General features: G+C 36.9%; 1 protein-coding gene across 1 annotated transcript in view; it reads right to left on the minus strand.

Moving 5' to 3' along the window:
• Malrd1 (MAM and LDL receptor class A domain containing 1) overlaps window positions 1-22,371 on the minus strand; it is a 641,297-nt gene that overhangs the window by 184,655 nt on the left and 434,271 nt on the right. Inside the window, exon 32 of the mRNA XM_051151281.1 lies at window positions 9,442-9,643. Coding sequence (XP_051007238.1) covers window positions 9,442-9,643 — 202 coding nt within the window. The remainder of the gene's footprint in view (window positions 1-9,441; window positions 9,644-22,371) is intronic.

Raw genomic sequence — 22,371 nt, forward strand, 5'->3', positions numbered from 1 at the left:
TGGGGCTTGGAACTAAACAGAGAATTCTCAACAGAGGAGTATGAAATGGCTGAGAAACACTTAAAGAAATGCTCAACCTCCTTAGTCATCAGGGAAATGCAAATCAAAACAACTCTGAGATTCCATCTTACACCCATCAGAATGGCTAAGATCAAAAACTCAAGCGACACCACATGCTGGCGAGGATGTGGGGAGAGAGGAACACTCCTTCATTGCTGGTGGGAATGCAAACTAGTACAGCCACTTTGGAAATCTATCTGGTGCTATCTCAGAAAAATGGGAATAGGGCTTCCTCAAGACCCAGCTATTCCACTCCTTGGAATATACCCAGAAGATGCTCCAGCACACAACAAGAAAATTTGCTCAACCATGTTCATAGCAGCCTTATTCATAATAGCCAGAACATGGAAACAGCCTAAGTGTCCCTCAGTAGAAGAGTGGATAAAGAAATTGTGGTACATATACACTATGGAATACTACTCAGCTATTAAAAACAAGGAATTCCCGAAATTTGTGGACAAATGGATTGAGCTAGAAATGATCATAATGAGTGAGTTAACCCAGAAGCAGAAAGAATCAAATGGTATATACTCACTTATATCTGCATACTAGCCCAAGGGGCATGTCCCACGAAAGCCTTCACTTACCAGGAAACTGGGACAGAGGGGAAGGCATCCTATTGGGACTCTAAATGAGAGACGCATGGGAGAATAGCAAAGTAGAAGGATCCAGAGGGTCCTAGAAACCTACAAGTAGAACATTATGATAGGCAGATTTGGACCCAGGGGTCCCGCTCAAACTAAGGCACCAGCCAAGGACAATACAGGAGGTAAACTTTAAACCCCTTCCCAGATCTAGCCAATGGTCAGAATATTCTCCACAGTTGAGTGGAGAGTGGGATATGACTTTCTCATGTACTCTGGTGCCTCACATTTGACCATGTCCCCTGGAGGGGGAGACCTGGTGGCACTCAGAGGAAGGACAGCAAGTAGCCAAGAAGAGACTTGATACCCTATGAGAATATATAGGGGGAGGTAATCCCCCTCAGGAACAGTCATAGGGGAGCGGAATAATGGGAAAATGGGGGTGGGGGAGGAATGGGAGGACACAAGGGATGGGATAAACATTGAGATGTAACAAGAATAAATTAATAAAAAAAAAAAAAAAAAAAAAAGAATCCTTGTAGTGACGTCAAAGGAATAGAAAGTCCTCTTCTAGATACCAAACTCAACGGAAGTGATGTTAGCCACATTGTCTTCTGATACTGCAAACCTCATATAATCTTCCCTTTTCTCTGACTTGGGTTTTGTTACTGTTGTACAAAACATTATTCTAGTAATTGTAGTAATAAGAATTAGGCATTTGCCTTTCGGGAATTTACAATATAATTAGTGCTAGGAAACGTGTGTGTGTGTGTGTGTGTGTGTGTGTGTGTGTGTGTGTGTGTGTGTGTGTGTGTGTTTATATAAATACTCCAAAATCATGATAACCCAATGAAACAGAACCATGAGGCTTTAAATAAAAACCTAAAGAACTTGTTCAATCTATAAGGAAATGGAGAGTACAACACACAGTAACAGGTTTTAAAGTGGGTACTTATATACACATAGAAAGGCAATGTAGAGTTGATGGCATCTCTCCCTAGTTATATCTGGACAGATGTTTGAGTAATTAGTCAGTGGAACAAAAGTAAGGACCCTTACTCTGGAGTAAGGTTTCAGTGGCAATGCTTTCAATCTATAAAGGTAGACAGTGTGTTCATTCTCTTCCTGAATCCTGGAGTTCATCTGGGAGGGAGACTGCATCACCAACTCTAATCCATTTCTCTGCCTATTTCATCTCTTTAGCCTGTTTGTCTTGGTTTACCAGATAACTGTTGCCTCTCACTTCACCTTCAGTGATAGCATAATTAGCTGCTCTAATCATTTACACAAAAGAAATAGACTTTGTTTTGTGATGGTCAGTATACAATATGGACACCATTTTAACTGAATATTTCAGGACAAATCCACTGATGTCTCAAAAAAGTTACTTTTCACACTGGATGTTGCTTCTGGATCCAGGAAAATATTTCTAGAAGTGTAGGTGTCTGTGTGTGTGTGTGTGTGTGTGTGTGTGTGTGTGTGTGTGTGTGTGACATTTCTAGCTTTTGAGTTCAATTTTATACATATTGTTCTGCTGTTTAGTCACAATCCTTGAGAGCTACTATTATATTTATACTTGTCATCCCAACTCAAATGCAGGGTAGAAAGTGGTAGGCTCTGTATAATATTGATTGAACAATGATAAACTAACATTACAAGTACTCAGGTGGTGAGAAGTTTCCTCCATCAATTGGAATGCCATTTCTGCCTCTGCCCAACTTCTCTGAACCCCACACTCTTTAGACCCTGCTCTGTTACACCCCTTCTGACGCCATTCTCTGTGTGCTTCGTCGATGTCTCTATCCTTTTCTATATGCACATAGAACGGCAGAGTTGCACGTGACTTACAGACAAGTTGTTTAATTTACCTTATTCTAAAACACTCTCTAAGGTTGGTTAATGACTTCCCTCAAATTTTACAAGTACTGAGAGCCACTATTGTAACTGAGATTGAGGACACAAAAGTTTTAGTGGAGTCATCACTTTCTATCACTCTGTAGACCCATACAGAGAACTGAACAATTTACAGGTTCTTTCCTCTTTCTTACCTCATAAGGTAGTGAGAACAGAACCAAAGGAGGTGGTCCTGGAGGGATGGAGGGAGGTCACGTCTAAGCTCAGGTGCTGCTGGCAGTTTTCATTTTCCCTCACGTTCAGCATTGTTTATTTATACAGTGTATTTACTGACTTCCTACTGAATAATAATAATAATAAAACTGAATGAAGCTGACTGATCTCTGCCTTTAAATAATTTACATTTGGGGATTACATTTGAGCCAGAATTATTCCTTGGGCTTGCTGTGCAGGAAATAAGAATGTGGTCTCCACCCAGGAGAGGGAGGAAAGTTATTTTACAGCAGTGATAATATAAAGCCAAAACCAACCAAACAAGCAAACACCTCCATGAGATTTCCTAGCTTCCTGTTGCCTTGAATTCTTCTAAATTCTCTTATTTTTGTTGGCACCTTGCTAGTTACTGACAAATTATGTTTAGCAAGCCAAGGTTTTAAAAAAAAAGGCACTCTGGGTTAAGTATTCTTTTCTCCGGAGTCTGTCTTAGATACTGGAAGGTCTATTTTCTTTCCAGGTAACTAAAAACAGCTAGATGGAGAAGGAAATTTCTATGTTAATCACCCAGCAGAGCCTTCTTAGCTTTTGGAAGCCATCTGCAAAGCTTAATGTCTACAATGCTTCTCCAGTGGATAGGACACCAGACAACTTATTCTGGTGAGGCTATCAGTCAGTGGGTGACTAGATATATAGAGTCACGTCAAAGTTACTCTCAGGCTTAAAAATACTATTTCTCATTTTCCTATTGAAATAGTTAATGCAAATGTTTAGGAAGGGTGGAGTCTAAATCCTGCATGCAATCCTTTCATGGATGAGAAAAATCGAGACAAAAGGGCAGTAAATTGATGCACTGAGTATTTGAATCCACTAGTTGATTTTAACATGTGTCTCAATAGAACCTAGTTGCACTGGGTTCCTAAGGGGAGTGGCAGAGTTTGGATGGCTAATATAATACACATTGCATGGTATTATGGCACATATCTTTAATCAGAACACTTGAGAGACTGAGGGTCATGAGTTCTAGGCCTGCTAGGGCTCCATGATAAAATCCTGTCAAAAACAAAATCAGCAAGAATCCACAGATACTTATTTTTCAATAGTTACAGAGGCCAGACATCTCAGTTCAAGGCCTTCTTAGGGGTAGGTTTTCTATGAAGGCTCCATGGAAGAAGTTGGTGTATTCTTCTCTCTTACTTGTTTTGTTAAATATCCTGGTAGATTATAAATGACAGGTGGATTATTTTAAACTCTGCTTATTTCATCAAATGGAATTCTGTGTGTCCATATCTGTGTGACTTTTCTTATGAGGACATGGGTCACATTAGTTTAAGGACCTCTCCTACTCTGGTTTGATATCATCCAAAGTTTCACTTTAAGTATGTCTGCAAACCCTCACTTCTAAATAAGGTTGTATTCTAAGGTTCTGAGGACATGGCTTTAAAGTGTTTCAGCTTATTCTGAGTTTCATGTGGTAAAAAAAAAACAACCAAACAACAAATAAAACTAAACCAAAAATCTAACAAAAATGATTTGGGTATGGGGATGGTTTATTTAACTTACTTAAAGGCCACAAAACATCATAAAGAGAAGTCAGAACTGGAACTCGAGGCAGGAGCCTGCAGTCAGGACCCATGGAAGAACACTACATAATGGCTGGTTCACTTGTTTATGCTCAGCTTGATTTCTTCTACAACTTAGGACCACAGGCTGAGGGATGGTATCTCAGGAAGGTAAACTGTGCCTTGGTACATCAATTAGTAATTAGGACCATCATTTGCAGACATGATCATGGATCATAATCTATGCATTCCCTTGAATTGAACCTTCAAAGGCAGCCTACCTCTAAGGAAGCTTTGAACTCAATGTCTGGTTCTTGTAGCTATTGGAAAATAAAGTTCTGTGGGCTTCTGTTGTTTTTATTTTTGACAGGGTTTTACACTGGAGTCCTAGCAGGCCTTGAACTCACAATCTTCCTGCCTCTGCCTCTTAATTGTTTTGGCACAAATATGTGCCACCTTACTATGCACTTAAGGCTATCCAGGGCTTGTAGGAAGACATTCTGCTGCCCAGGAGAGTAGTGAGCTACTGTGTGGAGACAGATGCTTCCTATCTGGGACTCAACCTGCATTAGTATGCCCTGGTGTCTGCCTACTCATTCGACTGCTGGCAAAATTGTACACATCTGTACCATGAACAGCATGTGGAAACATATTGTTACGTACCATAAAACTTCCCCTCCAGTTTTGGGGACCTCTGTGTCCTCCCCACATTCTGAAATGTCTCTTCATCATGGAGCAAAATGAGATCCTCCTTATTTCAAAAGAGGGAAAAGAAAAGTAGAAGCTACCTTCTTCGCTGGCAAACTCACATAAAGAAAACATAATCAGTGCAGTCCCTTGTTGACTCAGAATCTGGAAGGTTTGTTACAAGTTCTGCAGAAAATTATCTAGGCTCATCTTATATCTCAGCTGACATTTGCATGGACTGTGCCAACTGAGGGAAGATGGACAGGGCAAATAGTCTAGACATCGGAAAAAAATGTCCTCTCCTTTGTAGAGTTCTGAGAAATGAATCAGTACTGGAAGAAACTATGGAAATATCTTTCTCTAACTTCACATAGCAAGCGCTCATTATGAAAGGTCCTGTATTATAAGGATATGTGAATTTTATAGCTATATTCCAGTGGAAAACTTGGTCCACTATCAGGATTTCTAGTCAATTAAATATACATTTTAGAAAGAAATTTATTAGAAATAACCAGTTTTAAAATGTTATATAAAGCATTCCTTCTCTACTCAGTGGAACTGGTAGTCAGTTTTCATTTCCGGCCTCTTCTGTCTCCCTTCCTCCCTTACTTCTTTCTAATCCCTCTCTCCCTCTGTCTTGTCTTCCATCTTTCTTACTTTCTTTGTTATCTCTTGATGCTGAATGCACAGGAGTGCTCTGTCAGCTGTGGTGGGAAGAGGCTTTCATTTACATAATATCAACTGCTACTGAGTTCTTATAGCAAATGCTTCTAAATTTAAATTTTAATGTTTAAAATTCCCTTTCTCTTTTTAAAACTCTAAAATTCTCTCTGAGTTTGTTGGCTCCTTCCTGGAAATCTAACACAGCTGTAGGAATGCTACTGAGCAAAGCCAACTCAAGATGACCTATTCATACGTTACATAAATAGTTCTGCCACACAGTAATAGAAGAATCACATGACTGGGAAATAAAAGGATTGATCATTCACAGGGCTTAATATGTCTAATAGGATAGGAAAAATCTGGGCCAAAATCAAACTCTATATTTCTCAGTTTCAAAAATCTGGGTTATTATTATTTGAAATAAATGATGAGAAAACATGATTCAGAGTAATGAAAATAAAACATTCTCCACAGTTGAGTGGAGAGTGGGATATGACTTTCTCATGTACTCTGGTGCCTCACATTTGACCATGTCCCCTGGATGGGGAGACCTGATGGCACTCAGAGGAAGGACAGCAGGCTACCAAGAAGAGACTTGATACCCTATGAACATATACAGGGGGAGGTAATCCCCCTCAGGAACAGTCATAGGGGAGGGGAATAAGGGGAAAATGGGAGGGAGGGAAGAATGGGAGGATACAAGGGATGGGATAACCATTGAGATGTAACAAGAATAAATTAATTAAAAAAAACTTTAGAAAAAAAGAAAAGAAACCCATTTATGCTATAGCTTTTTATATAAATTCAAATAAATAATTTTATTTGGGTAAAGATTAAAACAATGAATTAAAGCTCAGAGATAATATAAAAAGTTTGTAGTAATTACAAGGCCCTGGGTGTAATCCACAGTAATCCACACACAGACACACACACACAGACACACACAAATACACACACACACACAGACACAGATGCACATGACAAACACACACACTAATAAAAATAAATAAGGCAGTGGCCTTTTTGACATGTAACTTCATTTTATATAAGTTGTTTTCACAAATAGAAATAGCATTGTTCAAGTAAACATTTAGCAGTATAGAAAAATACCAAAAAAAAAAAAAAAAAAAAAAAAAAAAAAAAGAAGAAGAAGAACAAGAACAAGAACAAGAAAAGAAAAGTAAAGAAATATTCACACTTCTTTTCCTGGAGTCATACATTCTTTTTTGTGTTCCTTCAGACACCACAGATGGTATCTGTAGCTTATTTATATGGTTTCGTACTTTCTTTGTCATTTTCTATATTTATTAAAAGCAACACAATCTTATATTTCTTGTGTCCTTCATATTCATATTCAAATATTGTGATATTTTCTTCCATGACAGGTTTTCAATTGATAATTCACCTACTCTACATTTCAATTTTCGTCATAGTGCTAAAGTCATGTGGAAGGATATTTACACCAGGACTAAACGATAAACATTTCTCTACATGCTTTAAAGTATAACTCTAGTATTACTATATATATGATAGTTATGTTTATTTTAAATCTTATTTACTTTATTTGTGTTTGCCCCAGCTCTTCAAATGAAGCTGTTTCAAGTTTAATCAGGTGATTTTAAAGACTCTCAGGCACATCGCAGTGGGATTTGACAGCAGGCCCTTCAGAGTCAGTAGTTTATTACTTTCTAAATCCATCTAACAAAATAAGCAGTGAATCCCTATGCCAGCAGACTCTGGACTTGGGTATGTGAACGGGACTGGGGAGGGGCATAAGTAACTGGTCAGGTGCCAGAGATGCCCAGGGATTCACAGTGCCAGTATTAGTTTTTTATATACATCTCAACAGTAAGTCTATAATATAATATATTTAGAAAGAATCATCCATCCTTCATTGTCAGTCAGGGTGCTCATACATTTGCTGTTGATTCCAATAAATATTTTTATTTATGGAAATATTAAATAATATTTGCTGTTATTTCTGAATAATAGCAGTTTTCAAGCCACATCTCTTGAGTTTCTTCATTAAGTTTAAGAAATGAATTTTATAAGCTCCTTTGATTCTGAAGATATCAAAACCAATGTAACATACACACATGCACACATTTATATTAATATATATGTATATATATGCACACTCATATACACATTCATAGATCTTCCAGTCAGTCTTATCTCTTACTGCATATATAAGGTGTCTCACACACACACACACACAGGAGATTGCTAGAGAACTTGTTGATGGTACTGTTACTAGGAGATGCAGAGAAAGTAAATGACCAGAGTTACACATTTACTCTTGAATGATAAGAGTATTATTTTTAGAGAAAAAAATGAGAAATAGAGTTTAACATTTGGGAATAGAAATAAGAAAATTGAAAGAGCATGTCATGGAATTGTTCTGTTTCTTACACAAATGTTACGAGGTCATCAGCAGAGTGCGAGAAGTCAGAGACAGTTAGGAGACTGACTCAAAGACTGGTTCAGGGTACCAGGGCCAGGGAACAGGGGGCCACATGTGCCTAGGTCCTTGCAGTGACCAACTAAACTAGTAGGTAAACCCTTTTTGTGACCCTAATCTGCATGCCCAGGAGATTTTTTTTGACAATTACATTGTAATATATCCTCAATTTTTAAGGAATATACAGCCATTATGACAGACAATGGAACTGAACAGCAATGTGTATTCTATGTGATTAATTTAAAATATGTATCTACTAATAAAATATAACCAAAGAAATTTAACAACATTGAGGAAAGTGATCACAATTGAAGAAGTTAATGCTTTACACAAATTGTTTCATTTGGAAGGTATAAATTGGTCATGAGTTAACTCAAAGGTCAAGACCACAATGTTTTTCACTTTTATTTTTATGTATGTGAGATGTGAATGTATGTATTATGTATGCATGTTTGTATGTATGTGAGCATGTGGGTGTGTGTAAGTTCCCATATGTAACTGGCCATTTGGAGACCAGAGGTTGATGTCAAAAGTCATCCTCTACAGATCGCCTGCCTTATACAACATGGTAGAAAGAACTCCTGCATCTTTATGACAGAGAACAAACCCTGACATCTCCACTATGGCTAGGTTTGCCAGCGAGCTTTTCTCTGAGGATCCATGCCCCTGTTTCCTAGAGTAGAACTGTAGGTGGACCACCATGGCCACTTTGCATTTGCATGCGTCCTAGGGATCTGAACCCCAGTCGTCATATTATGCCCCAAGCATTTAACCATGGAGACACTGTCCCAGCGAAAGATCACATTTTAAAAGACCATGACTGGCATCTAACAATACTTGAAGATTTACAAGAGAACAAATACCCCCACTTAACTGGATACATCCTAAAGAGCAGAAACTTGGGTACCAGGTAAAGAGGCTCCTGCCTTTGTTTGTGGCTTTCTGCTGAAATTCAGAGACTATTTTAGATTGTTAGAAACAAGCAGAAAGAAGGAGGCAGCTGGGGGAAGGGGAAGAGTGACACAGCACGAGAGGAGAAGATAGCACCAAGCATGATAGAACCAGGGGTGCCTTTGCCTTGGTAAAGTCTGGAATAAGAAGGAAAGCAGTAAAGCTCTATCAATGGAATTATATTCCCTTCACCTTTTTGAAACTTTAGTGCAGTGTTCATTTGCTTCCAAAAAGTCATAAAAATTTCACGGCAAAGATTATGGGCAGAGAATATATGCACATATATTCTCATCACTTAGAATAGGACTTGATTCAGAAATGACTGCAATTCCTCTGAATCCTCCCATTACTGTATATGTAGATATAAAACTAATGTTTATTCCTATTTTCTAAAAGAATCACTTACCTCCAGATGCACACTCAGGGGTGAAAGTGATGTCATCAAGAGCAATGAAGATGCCTTCCTTCCCACTGAAGTCAGCCTCGAATGCCACCTTGAATGGGCTGTTACTAGAGAGAGGTACATACACATAGGTCCATCCAGTGTTTTTATTTTGGACTATGGACCACATGAGGATGTTTAGTCCTGATTCCTCGATGATATACACCTAAAACAATAACCAGAGGGGGGGAAAAAACTCTTTTATCATTGGATGTTAGAGGTGATTTTAAGGGTTCTCATATTAACTGATTTGAATTATTCAAGTCATTTAGAGACCAGAGTCATATATAAACAACCTTTAACATTACAATAGAAAATCTCTCTGGATTAATAACATCAAAATCCAACAGTAAAGATTAAAGCAAACAGACTGACACATGTAATGAATTTTCATCATAATATTATCCTTAAGTGTTATGACACATAAACTCCTCAGTACTTATGTATATGAAGAAAATTTAATGTCAACTATGAGGAGGCAATGCCAGTCCGAGGATCCATGTTTAGACTGCAGAGCAGAGGGCTGCTTTAGCAATAGCCCTGCATCCAGGATGCACAGGTAAAGGCAGAAACAAACTGCTTAGCTTTTTCTGAACTCCTCTGTTCCGTTTCCCAGAAGCTCCATATTCCTGCAGTGTTGAAAGCAGGCCTCTGCTTTGACTTGGAGTCCGAGTGGACACCTCAGGATATCAGAAACACTTCGCCTGTTTAATTAATATTTAGCTCATTATAAGTAGTGTAGGGGATGCATGAGTGAGAAGAGTGTGGCTTGTCTTAGCGCCCAGCTGCTCTCAAAGGCTCTGTGCTTTAACCACTCATGGGGAGGTCAAGGTAGAGAGCTCATCCTTAGAAGTGCATCATTGAACATAGTTTAAATAAAAAAAAATAGTCAAATCTTATTTAACAAAAAGAGAACACCAGGAATACCAAATATGTTGATATCCCTTGAAAATAAGAGATTGATAGAGGTTGACCTAGGTTAATAAAATATAAAACAAAAACAGTGCTATCAATAGTAATGAAAGTTTCATAATTGTATCAATTTTAATGATTTTAATAATTTAGGATTGGTGACGCTCAGTTGGTATTTGGATATATGGTAGGACTATTAGCTGCCATCGTGAACTCTGCACAGAGATCAAACAATGGAAAATGCACAAAGTTGCAAAGCATCATGCTGGGACTACCACACAAGGGGCATGGGCATCCCTGTCATGTTCCCCACAAAGAAAGGCATCTGACCATGTAAAAATGGGCAGTTCTCAGATCGTGGGTCCTGGGAGACACAAAATGAGTGAGAGTGAAACTGGGTAGCAATTTATGGGAACAGACTCAAGGACAAAATGAAACCTGAGAACCCTAGAAACAGGCACAGACGACACATGCCAGGGCATAGTCTGTTTTGAACACTGAGCCTTAATTCAAAGAACCTGGATATTGGGATGAGAAGATGGTTTAATGGGCAAAACCACTTACTTGAAAGCCTGACTTCCATGCTTTAAGGGGCACACACTAGAAGACAAAATCTGACTCCCAAAAGTTGTCCTTTGACCAACACACATTAAGTGTCAGGAATGTGACTATGCATGCATGTGCACGCACATTCACACACACACACACACACACACACACACACACACACACATCCCACATACACACACACATACACACACACACATATATGCACACACACACTCAACCATATACCACCTCCCACACACATACATAAATGGGTATGTGCATGAATAAGTATAAAATAAGAAGAAAATAAACAAACTGAATTTAAAGTTGAAGATTTATGAAAATCCTTGTTACTTAAACAAATAAACAGGGATTCTGTGTAAAAACAGTAGGGTACACTTGAACAAAAGCCCTCATTTAAGAAGAAATTTCTCTGGAAACTCAAAGACAACACGTACCCAGAGCAAACAATAAACTGACAATCCTCTTGTCCTAAAACCGCATTCTAAAGGGGTACATGCCCAGTTGCTTCTACTCCAAGCTGCCAACAACAGTAATAAAACATTTACATGACATATCACAAAGGAAAAGACAGCATACCTTGAAGAAATAGAACAGACCTCAAGTCACACTCAGATATGGAGAGAGGTAGTTAGATAACTTCCTACATTAGCTCAGAAATTTTAACAGCATCAGCAAACAAGACTAGAAATATGATATTAGATGGAAACTCTGATAAAGACAAAGAGAGACTGATACAACATAATAGTACATAAAGTGTATAACAGGAATGAACTATGTCCTTGATGGATTTAATAGACTAAACACAGTAGGAGTAAAAACTGAGGAACATGAAAAAATGTTAATAGAACCTTGAAAACTTGAAGTAGAAACCACCCTCTTCCACAAAAACATAGCGTAGTCGAGCAGACTACCGTAGGCCTGTAGACTGGCTACAAGGTCTTCTCTAATGGTAGAGAACAGATAAAAGTTCCTGGATGTCCTGAGAACAGCCAGGAAAATAAAGAGCAGCACAGGTGTTTATCCATACTAGACAATGAAACTCCAGAGAGGCAAAGAAAGAGACAAAGAAAAAAAGCTTGATGAATCCTTATTGGGAGAAATATCCCTCCATTGTAGTTGAGGAAGAATAAGAATACATGGGTGTTTTTTTCTTCGAGCGACTATGAAAGTCAGAAGTGTGCTATAACACAGGCTATGAAGTATTTTTAAATGCTAAAAGAAAAAATTCCTATTTAAAATTCTTTATCAAGCTAAATTATCAAGCCTTTCGCAGATAGATAAAATATTGAGGAAAATCGTTGTAGGCCTAAATTGCAAATAGATTTAGGAGGACTTTTTTTTTTCAGATACAGGGGAACTAATAGAGGCTGAAATATCAGATTGACTTAAAGTAAGACTAGAAGAAAGTAACTTTAAAACTTGAATTGTTTTGTTGTTGTTTTTGTTTCTCTTAAGTTGTTCTTTCACATAATTTGATGTTAATAATAATAAGAATATTCTCTGTATTTTTAGCTTCTATGTATGAGAGATTAATGACTGTTACAAATGAAAGGTAGGGAAAATTGAGAGTATACAATTCTGAGGTACTTGGATTACCCCACAAACTCTACAATGTGATTTAAAAGTGACCTTGGTTTAGTTATAAGTACACATTGACAACTGAGTAAAATATGAGAAAAACTAAATATAGTTTGAAAAGCAGAACCATTAATAGACTAAAGGAGCAGAGGATTTAAGCCTAGTTAGTGTTGAAGTAAACCATATGTAAAAATATAATGACAGGAGTGAGGCAAGCAACAATTATAGTAGCTAGTCAAGTATTAATATGTGCTTTAAATGCAAACATATCAACTAAAAGACAGAACTTTCAGAGTCGGCTAAAAATTAAGATCCCAAATTAAATACCAGGACACAGAAAGACGAGAACTAATAGGATGAAGATAAAATATACAATGGTAACACTAATTGGAAGAACTGTGGAAAAGCTCTATTAATGCTGAGCAAAACAGACTTCAGAGAAAGGAACATTAACAGGGCTAACGATGTCATTGCTGTAGACTCAATGTTTTCTCCTTCCATTACATAAACTCTTGAAGCCCCAGCTGATGTTATTAAAATGTGTGATTTTGGGTAAGTAATGGGATCTGAGGGACTGCCTTCCTCAGTTTGGTAAGTACTTGAAAACTGGGAAAATTTGCTGAGTTGCTCTCATGTGAGGGCACAGTAGACATACATTTCTCTACTTACAATTTATCCATTCTGAAGTCTTTTGTTATTGTGTCCCTAGTGAACTGAGACAGAATTATATCATATAAATTTCCTAAGTGACGTACAAATACTTAATGTATGTGTATCTAAAACCATGGTATAAAATATGTGAGGCAAAACTCACAGATCATCACAGAGAAAATTAATGAACCTATTATTAGAGCTGGAGACTTCAACTTTCCTTTACCAGTGATTGACAGATCAGAGAGGAACAAAGCAGTCAGGACATGTTTAAAGTAAAAAGCATCAGTCAACTGGGTTCTCATTTACATCTATACAATGCTCCATCCGGCAACAGAAGAGGACACAGTCTTCTCAAGCTTACACATAACAATCACTGAAATTGATGGCATTCTGGAAAATAAAACACACTGTAGCCAAGGCAAATGAATGGAAGTGATATTGCTCTCAGACCACAGTAGAACTAAACAAGAAGACCGTAATGAGAAGATAACACATAGGCCAAAGAAGTCTCAGAGGAAACTAAATGGTGGTCCAAAATAACCCAAAGCAGCTGGCAGTGTTTGCAGGATAAAGTACAGAAGGGTATGTGCCGCAGTGGATGTGGTGGCAGTGGGGCAGGGAGTCGGGGTTATTTTTATAGTGAAAAAGTTAGGGGTAAGTCTATGTCCCATGTTTGGTAATCTAGATGTAATAAATGGGTCAATTCTTTGAAATACACACATAGCAGAATCCACCTGAGAAAACGTCAATAATCAAAATAGGGATTTACTTGTTAAATCATTTGAATGAATCATTAATAGCCTTCAAAACCAATATACAAACCCAAGCCAGTATTATAAATGGAAACTACAGAGCAACATCTCTCATGAATATAAAAAGAAAAATTATTAACTCAAAACTATTAACACATCAAGTCAAACAATGTATTAAAACAATTCAATGCCATGACTGAAAGGAATTAATTGCAAGCATGTTAAGCCACTAAATTTCCACTAATCATTCAATATAGTCTATCAAAGCAATAGGCTATAGACAAAATAATCTTATAATCACTCATGTAGATATATATGGGACAAGCAGTGGCTCTACCAATAAACTACTCCCTTCAGAAACATGAGGACCTGAGATCACATCTTTAGCACATACATAAAAAGCCAGGCATTATGGCTCACACCTTTAAAATCAGCACTGGGCAGGTAAAGACAAGGGATCCCTTAGGCTTTCTGTTGAATAAGTAAGCTCCAAGTTAAGTGAGAGATCTTGTCTCAAAACACAAGGTAATGAGAGATTGAAGAAGACAGGCAACATTTACCTCTAGCCTCTATACCCATGCTAACATACTTGAATATGTGCCCACGTGTGCACACAGAAATAAACAGGCACACACACAAACAAAAGAAGATGGTGAAAACCCATTCACAATAATAAGCTTTGAAAAACTTGGACTATAAAGGATTGTCTTCAAGGCAAAGATTATCTACAAAGAACAATACTCGTAGTGTGGTGGCACACGCCTTTAATCCCAGCACTCGGGAGGCAGAGGCAGGTGGATATCTGTGAGTTCAAGGCCAGCCTGGTCTACAGAGAGAGTCCAGGACAGCCAAGGCTACATAAAGAAACTCTGTCTTGAAAAACAAAATGAAATAAAACAAACAAACGAAAAGCCTAGCTCCTAATGGTGAAAACCGATGTCCTTTCCAAGGAAATATAGAACAAAAAATGACACTGATTCTTCTCACTCCTATTCAACAGTGCTTGAAATTCATTACTCAAGTAATAGAAGATGGGCACTGATTATAAAGGAAGAAATAAACCTTTCCTTTCAGACAACATGACTATATTGAAAATCCCCTAGAAAAAAATCCCTCTAATCAAATAAAACGTCCCATAAAATGAATACATAGTTGGAACAAGGTTACAGTATATGCCAGTTTACCATGCAAAAAGTTCAGTTTTTTTATGTCCCAGTAATGAAAAATTAGAATATGAATTAAATACCCAAACTGTTTTAGTACAAAGAAAAGAAATATATGATGATATGCCATTTAATAATGGCATTCTGATAAATGTGGCATTAGGCTGACCTTTTCTTATGGGAACATCATAGAGAATAGACAATAACTATAATGTCATTAGGCCAAAAAAAAATCTAATGCATCAACTGCCATGTATTTATATGAACTGGAATTCAACTGAATTTTTTTCAATATCCCAGCAGGCTATTTTAAGGATAACAATGGACTCAATCAAATGTTACAAAAGAAAGCGAAAGATAAGTGAAAATGAACACAATATGGAAGAATAGATTCAGAGCAACATTAGTTGTCTACCAGGAATAATGAAAATTAATAATGATCAAGGCACTGCAGTAGATATGAAAGAGCCAATGTAATGATTGATGGAATGGAACAGAAGTCCCAGATACAGCCAAGAAACAGATGACACAATGGAGAAAATGTAGCCATTCCCACAAAGGATTCTTCACAAGCTATGTGCACACTGAAACTGATCAAAAGACACAAGTGAAACTGGGGTGTTTTTGAACAATCACAGGTGAAAGAAACAATTACCACTATCAACAATAAATAAAAGGTAAACTTTCCTGGCAGAATTCTGAAATCACTCTCAAGAATATTAGGAATTCTGAAATCACTCAAGGAGCTTTAGGTACAAGCTAATAAAATGCCAAGGGGCTCCAAGCATGCTGCTTCAGTAACTTGTCTGAGGAGCTGATGAAAATAGAATTTTACTTGGCTCAACAAGCTAAATCTTGTTGAAATGATCAGGCACTGTTGTTTTCAAGTTGGATGATAGAGCCAAAGAAAGAAGAAATGATTCTGAGACTTCTACAGAAAGCTTTCATTTCCTCCATCAAATAAAGAATTGAAAAACAGAGCATCAAAAAATATAAGGCCACTGAAGCCAAGGTTCCTCTTTGACACCAGAGAGACAGAGCTGAAGGTCACTCAGAATGTACAGTCACTGCCAGAAGAAAGGTATTTATTGCTAGGGAACTAGAATATATGTAATAATACTATTCAAACATGTTTTACATACATACAGAGACTACATACAGAGATGCAAACAAATATTCTTGAAAAATTATAAAAAAGAATCACTCAATTTAACAGTTTATGGAATGTCATGGTGGGGACAGTAGAAGCAATGGGAAAAACAAGAGCTATAACTAATTCCCTGCATTGACTGTCAATGAAATGAGAGAGAGAGAGAGAGAGAGAGAGAGAGAGAGAGAGAGAGAGAGAGAGAGAGAGAGAGAGAGAGAGAGAGAGAGAGAGAGACAGACAGACAGAGACAGACAGAGACAGAGAGACACAGAGGAAGAAGAAGGAGGAAGAGGAGGAGGAGAAGAAGAAGAGAAGAAAGAGAAACACAGAAAGACGGAGACACAGAGAGAGAGAGAAGGAGAGGAAGAGAGAGAGAGATTTTTCAATAATTTGTGAGGATTAGAATAACATAATTGTCTGGATAAAACCTTCAGAAATAAACTTATTATCAGAATTAACCCAGATTATTTACAATTGAAGAACAGAGTGAAGCAGAGTCCCTCAGGTTAAAAGAAAAGAGGAGCCACCAGGTTTGCAAGACAGTTCAGGAATTCTAACACTGGAATGTGAATAGTTTCCTCATATGAAGGGCAGATTGGACAGAGGAAAGGTTGGTTGAGGTTTCTAACAGAAGAAAACCCCACTGAGGATATCAGTATGGATGCCTCAGAAGAAGGTGAGTCTGTCCATACACTGATCTTGGACCTTTGGCTAAAAGTATGAAAAAGTGTTGCATGTGTTTAAGCCACCTAGTCAATAGATTTTTTGCTCTGACCCCTAGCAAATAAATATTCATATCAAATTGTAAAATAATCTAATATTGTGGGTTGTATAGAATTAATAGAGTGATGAAAAAGATAGCTGTAAAATAACTTTGTTCAATGTGAATGTGCTATGAATGTCAGGCATTTTAGTTAATATGCTTATCAAAAGATATGTGATCTATATGAAGCACGTCTACTATTCCAGCCAATTACAAGAAGCCACAAAGCCTGGCCAATAAAATCTTAGCAAAGGTGTTCTTTTGATTGGTGGTGGGTTTGATTCAAAGCAAAGTTCACTGTTGATAGCAATACATAAAATTTTCAACTAATTTAATAAAAATATCCAGTTCACATAAATCAACAACAATTACAGCTTAAAAACTCTGGATATTTAATAAGAAAGAACAGCCACAAGTATAGGCAACAAATGACAAAAAGGAAAATGCCCTATTATGAAGAAAGAAAACTTGCAATGCAGGTGGGAGTCATTGTCTGAGTCTTATGAATATTTACCAACATATCTTTGACATATTAGAGCTGAGACTGATAAATATACACACAAACAAAACGAAGGGTTCATCAATGGTATTGAAATAATGGCTGCTGTGGGGAAAACTTTCTGAGATTCTAATCTATCACCATTTCTAGGTAAGAGCAAAACCTAAGTAATTAGCTAAATCCACAACTCCAAATTATAGAATGATAAGTGAGTGCATTTTACTTTTCTATAATGCAAGGCATCAGATCTAGAATCTATAAGGAGTATAGAGTGATAGAGTTCACCAATGAAAAATGTAAAAGAAAAGTTTCTGTAGCTTCCAATATGTTAAATAGTTCTTTGAAGAAGTCTTACTCAGCCTGGGACCCAGACTTCTAAGCAAAGCTGATCTGGGTTATTTCTCAAGGTGACTTTGTACCCAGTCCATTTATAGTCAGGTGTAAGAAATACTTTCTTTTGCAAATTCCCACTTCTATGTCTTAACAATGTGACTTGATTTTAATTTCAGGCAGGATAGCTCTTCAGCTGGAGGTCACTTTTCTCTCTTTATTACACTGTGACGGGAAAGTCTGTGCAGAAGGTCAAATTAGATTAACTCCCTCCTCTTGAGTGTCAACCCTTGCATTTGTGTGTTGCCTTCCTGTCTTGTGTAAATTATAACTTAATTGTGGTTTACAGCAATGTTTCTCCCTAAAGTTATTTTTCTAATATCTATAAGGGGAAATACACAGACTAGTCCAGCATGTTTTCTCTATCTCAGGTATCAGAGTACCTCTTTATTGTCAAAACCTACACACCAAAATTTACCAAACTATTAATATAGGCCCTTGATTTTCACCATGAGATAGATAATGGGTGTGTCCAGATACATTCACAAATTGATCCTATCCAGACCCTAAGTGTCTCTGTCAAATATCTGTATAATAAAAATATTTCAGATTAACACATGGGCCATTGATTTTTATACTGGGGGGATATCGACTCTATTTTCAAAAAGGGACAATTCATCAAAAAACATTTTGGATGTTCCATTTGGGGCTGAAGACTTCACAGTCACGTATTCTCTGCACTTTGACCAGTTATATGCTAGTTAGCCTCTTCTACATAAAGAAGAGTCTCTGATGAGGTTTGAGAGACACACTAATCTACTGTCATGAGAAGTTATAATGAGTCATTTTAGTACCATGTGCTATCAACAGAGGAATAGTAGTAGGTTCTTTTATAGGACCTATGGCCTGTCTAGTAGGTTCTTGGCCTCGATACTATGCTAGGTATGGGTTCTATATTGTGAATCTGGCTTTATTTAAATCTATTTGGAGATTATTTAATTATTTCCATGATACCTGTGCCGCTATTGCACCAGTGTGCTTATCTTGCCAGTCAGGTCATTATTGTATTTAGTATAGTACACATATGGCTTCAAAATGCCTCCTGAAGCTCAAAGGCCATTTTAAAAGAAATGATGAATGACTGCAAAAACAAAAACAAAAACAAAATAGTATTTTATGAACACAGCAGGTCAGTTGCACATATATGAACCAACAAGACCTATACAACTTCAAGTCACACAAAATCTCAAAATAAGGGGCAAATAGGATATGAAGTTTCACTGCTACTTAAAGAGCTATTGGTAACTGCTAGCTACTGGAGAGGGAAAGTCAGTATTTTTAAAGGTGAACCCTCTGGTGGGCCTGATATGCAAATGTATGGCCATGCACCCAAGAATATATAGGCAGCAATAACTGGATGCCATACATTTTTAAAAAATGAGAAAACAATGTTGGGTGGATATGAATTGGGGAAATAGATTTGGGAGGAAATGGAAGGTTGATATAATCAAAATACACTGCATGGGATTCTCAAAGAATTAATTAAATAACAATAGAAGCATCTTAGTTCATTTTAATTATGGCTATAGCAGTATTATTTGTGTTACAGTATAGAAATGTCTGCAGCATAGCAATAGGTAGTACATTGATAACTACAGCTGTCTCTATTACCTTTATTTCTGCTTAAATTAGTGAGAGTTGACCAATTTTATTCACCAATATAATCTGGGATCATTGCAGGTCTGCTCAGAGGGCAGATGCCTAAGCATTTTCAGCCATTCCTATGTATAGCACACCATGAGCACGACTCACACGTATCCTTGTTTCCTCTCATAAATACTCTCTATATTTATTCCTCAGAAGCAGATGTGCTGAACAGTGCCACACTCCTTAGAAAAAAATGATCATCAAGTTCAACATAAGCAACAATGAAAGAAAACTGATGGATCTGGGGATCAGTTAAACGTACTTAAAACATAAACTCAAAATAGCAACTGATAAAAACTTCTGGCAACTTTCAAAGTGACACAAACTTCACTTTCACCTTAAATAGAAATAATTAAAAAAATTCATAGCTCTGATATATATGTATATATATATATATATATATATATATATATATATACACACATATATATATATTGCCATAAGTCTATCTTACACAAACTGTTTTCTATTTAATTTTTGAATACATATCCTTTATAAACACAAATACATTTTCAACTCAATAAATTTTCCTTTTAGCAGCTTTAACACTTTTTTAATATCTAGTTTTTTCATGTTCTCTATCCACATGCCTGGAACTTCTGCAGCAGAAGTGATAGCTACAAAATGGGTTGGAACAGCCAGGGCCTGTGCATCAACATATTTCCACAATCACTTTATAAATTACATTCTTACTGACTAAATTCTAACCTGGTTCTTGATTGATATGTGACTACAAACCTAAGCTGCATTTCTTCTAACCCTAGGAGGATTTTTATGCACTATATTTCACTGGGTGAGCAGTCATATTATCCCCTTATACATGGCTGCTAAAGAGAGTTGTGAATGGTGGATTAGAAGCCTTTCCTGTCACAAAGCATCCAAGGGTCACAGTCACCTGAGGTTTAAGATATGAGATGAAATGGAAAGAGTCTAATCGTATTTTTCCTATTCTGAGGCTTTTTAGTCTGTGGTATCACAAAGAGTACAGCTCAGCTTGAACTAGCTGACAGTGAAAACACTTAAAGATCTGGCTTTTCTCTAGGCAGTGGTCAGTATGGCACTTTAGAAATGGACAGCAGATCTCAATTTGACAAAGAAGATGCCATCTTGGCTCTTATCCTTCAAGTGTTCGTCCAACAAACAGTAGATCATATGAAGTTCCGTACCAAATGCACTAAATGTGGTTTTCTATAGGAATCTAGACAGAAAAATACACCTATTATTCCATTTATCCCTCTCTATGCATGCATTTATATATCTGACCCATTTACCATTAAAATTTTGTTTGGTTTTTGTTTTATTATTATAATTTTTATTAAATATATTAAATTTTTTACATACACATTTATATTATTACACATATATACACTACACCACCAACAGCAAGAAGAACCATGAAACAATCAGGAATTATATAGTGTTTTGGCTATTTGTATTTGGCAACCTTGTTCTATTTTGGTGTGTCTAAAATTGTGAATGTAAATCAATATCTATCATATCTTGTCATTATGTTTTTAGATCTAAATAGATGTTTTATCATTAAGTTTTTGTGAAAATTTATTTTGTAAAGCAATGTTTTACTATAAACTATAGTATGTCAAATTCGTAGTATCCAAGGCTTTTTCTAAGGAACTAGATTCCTATAACTATTTGCAGACTATAAAGGTGATTTTTGAATGAGTAGGTAAACATTAAAAAGGCTATGAAAACAGCTCTTTTAATATGCGAGGCAGGAAGATATAAGAGTGAAAAGCACATAACAAAGTCAGCAGATGAGGGGAAACCTAAGTTTCTCACCCCATAATTTTATGATAATGGACAGATTCTGGAAGCTTCTTCTCTCTCACAGTCTCGTTGATTATAGCATACATAACAGCATTGGGTAAGGAATAGATTAATTAATTCATAAAAATTTCAATGTAGTAATAAGCTGACATGTAGTAATAAGCTGAAATTATTATGTTTGATATTGTCCTGCCTTGTTTTTCCTTTCAAGACCACTCCTATTCTTGGGTAGGCAATCAAAATCAAAATACATTGTATTAAAAAAATCTATTTTCAATATAAATACTATAAAAACAATAACAAAGAGTAAGAACTAAAAACAAACATACAACAAATAATAAGAAGTAGAGCACAATAGTGTCTATTGGATGAAATGTTGTAATTTGGCAGCATGGAAGAAGATGAATGGTATTATACTAAGCAAAATAAACCAAGCACTGAAAGACAAATACCATGTGGTCTTATTTGTGCATGGAAACTAACAAAATTGATCTTCCAGAAGTGGAGGGTAGAATAGAAGTAAGCAGAGATTGGGCAGGTTAAAAAATGAAAGAGAAAAAGAAACTGGTTAATGGGTACAATCATGAATGTCTTCACTTACCAGGAGATTGGGATAGATGTGAGGAATTCCTAATGGGACTCCAGGTAAGAAAAATATAGGATATAGGGAAATAGAAAGATCCAGAGGGTCTTAGAAACCTACAAGAAGAACATCAAAATGGGTGGATCAGGGCCCAGTGGGGTCTGCTCAAACTATTGCACTAACCAAGGACAATACAAGTAGTAAACATCGAACCCCTACTCTGATCTAGCCAATGGGCAAGACATTCTCCACAGTTGTGTGGAGGGTGGGGACTGATTTGACATGAACTCTGGTGCCCCATATTTGATGATCTCCCCTTGGTGGGGAGGCCTGGTGGCACTCAAAGAAGGAATAAGCAGACTACCAAAATGAGACTTGATAGCCTATGACCATAAAGTGGGAGAGGAGATCCCCTCGGTCATAGACGTAGGGGAGGGCAATAGCG

Source organism: Acomys russatus, chromosome 9 (assembly GCF_903995435.1).
Source record: "Acomys russatus chromosome 9, mAcoRus1.1, whole genome shotgun sequence".
Classification (NCBI taxonomy): Eukaryota; Metazoa; Chordata; class Mammalia; order Rodentia; family Muridae; genus Acomys; species Acomys russatus.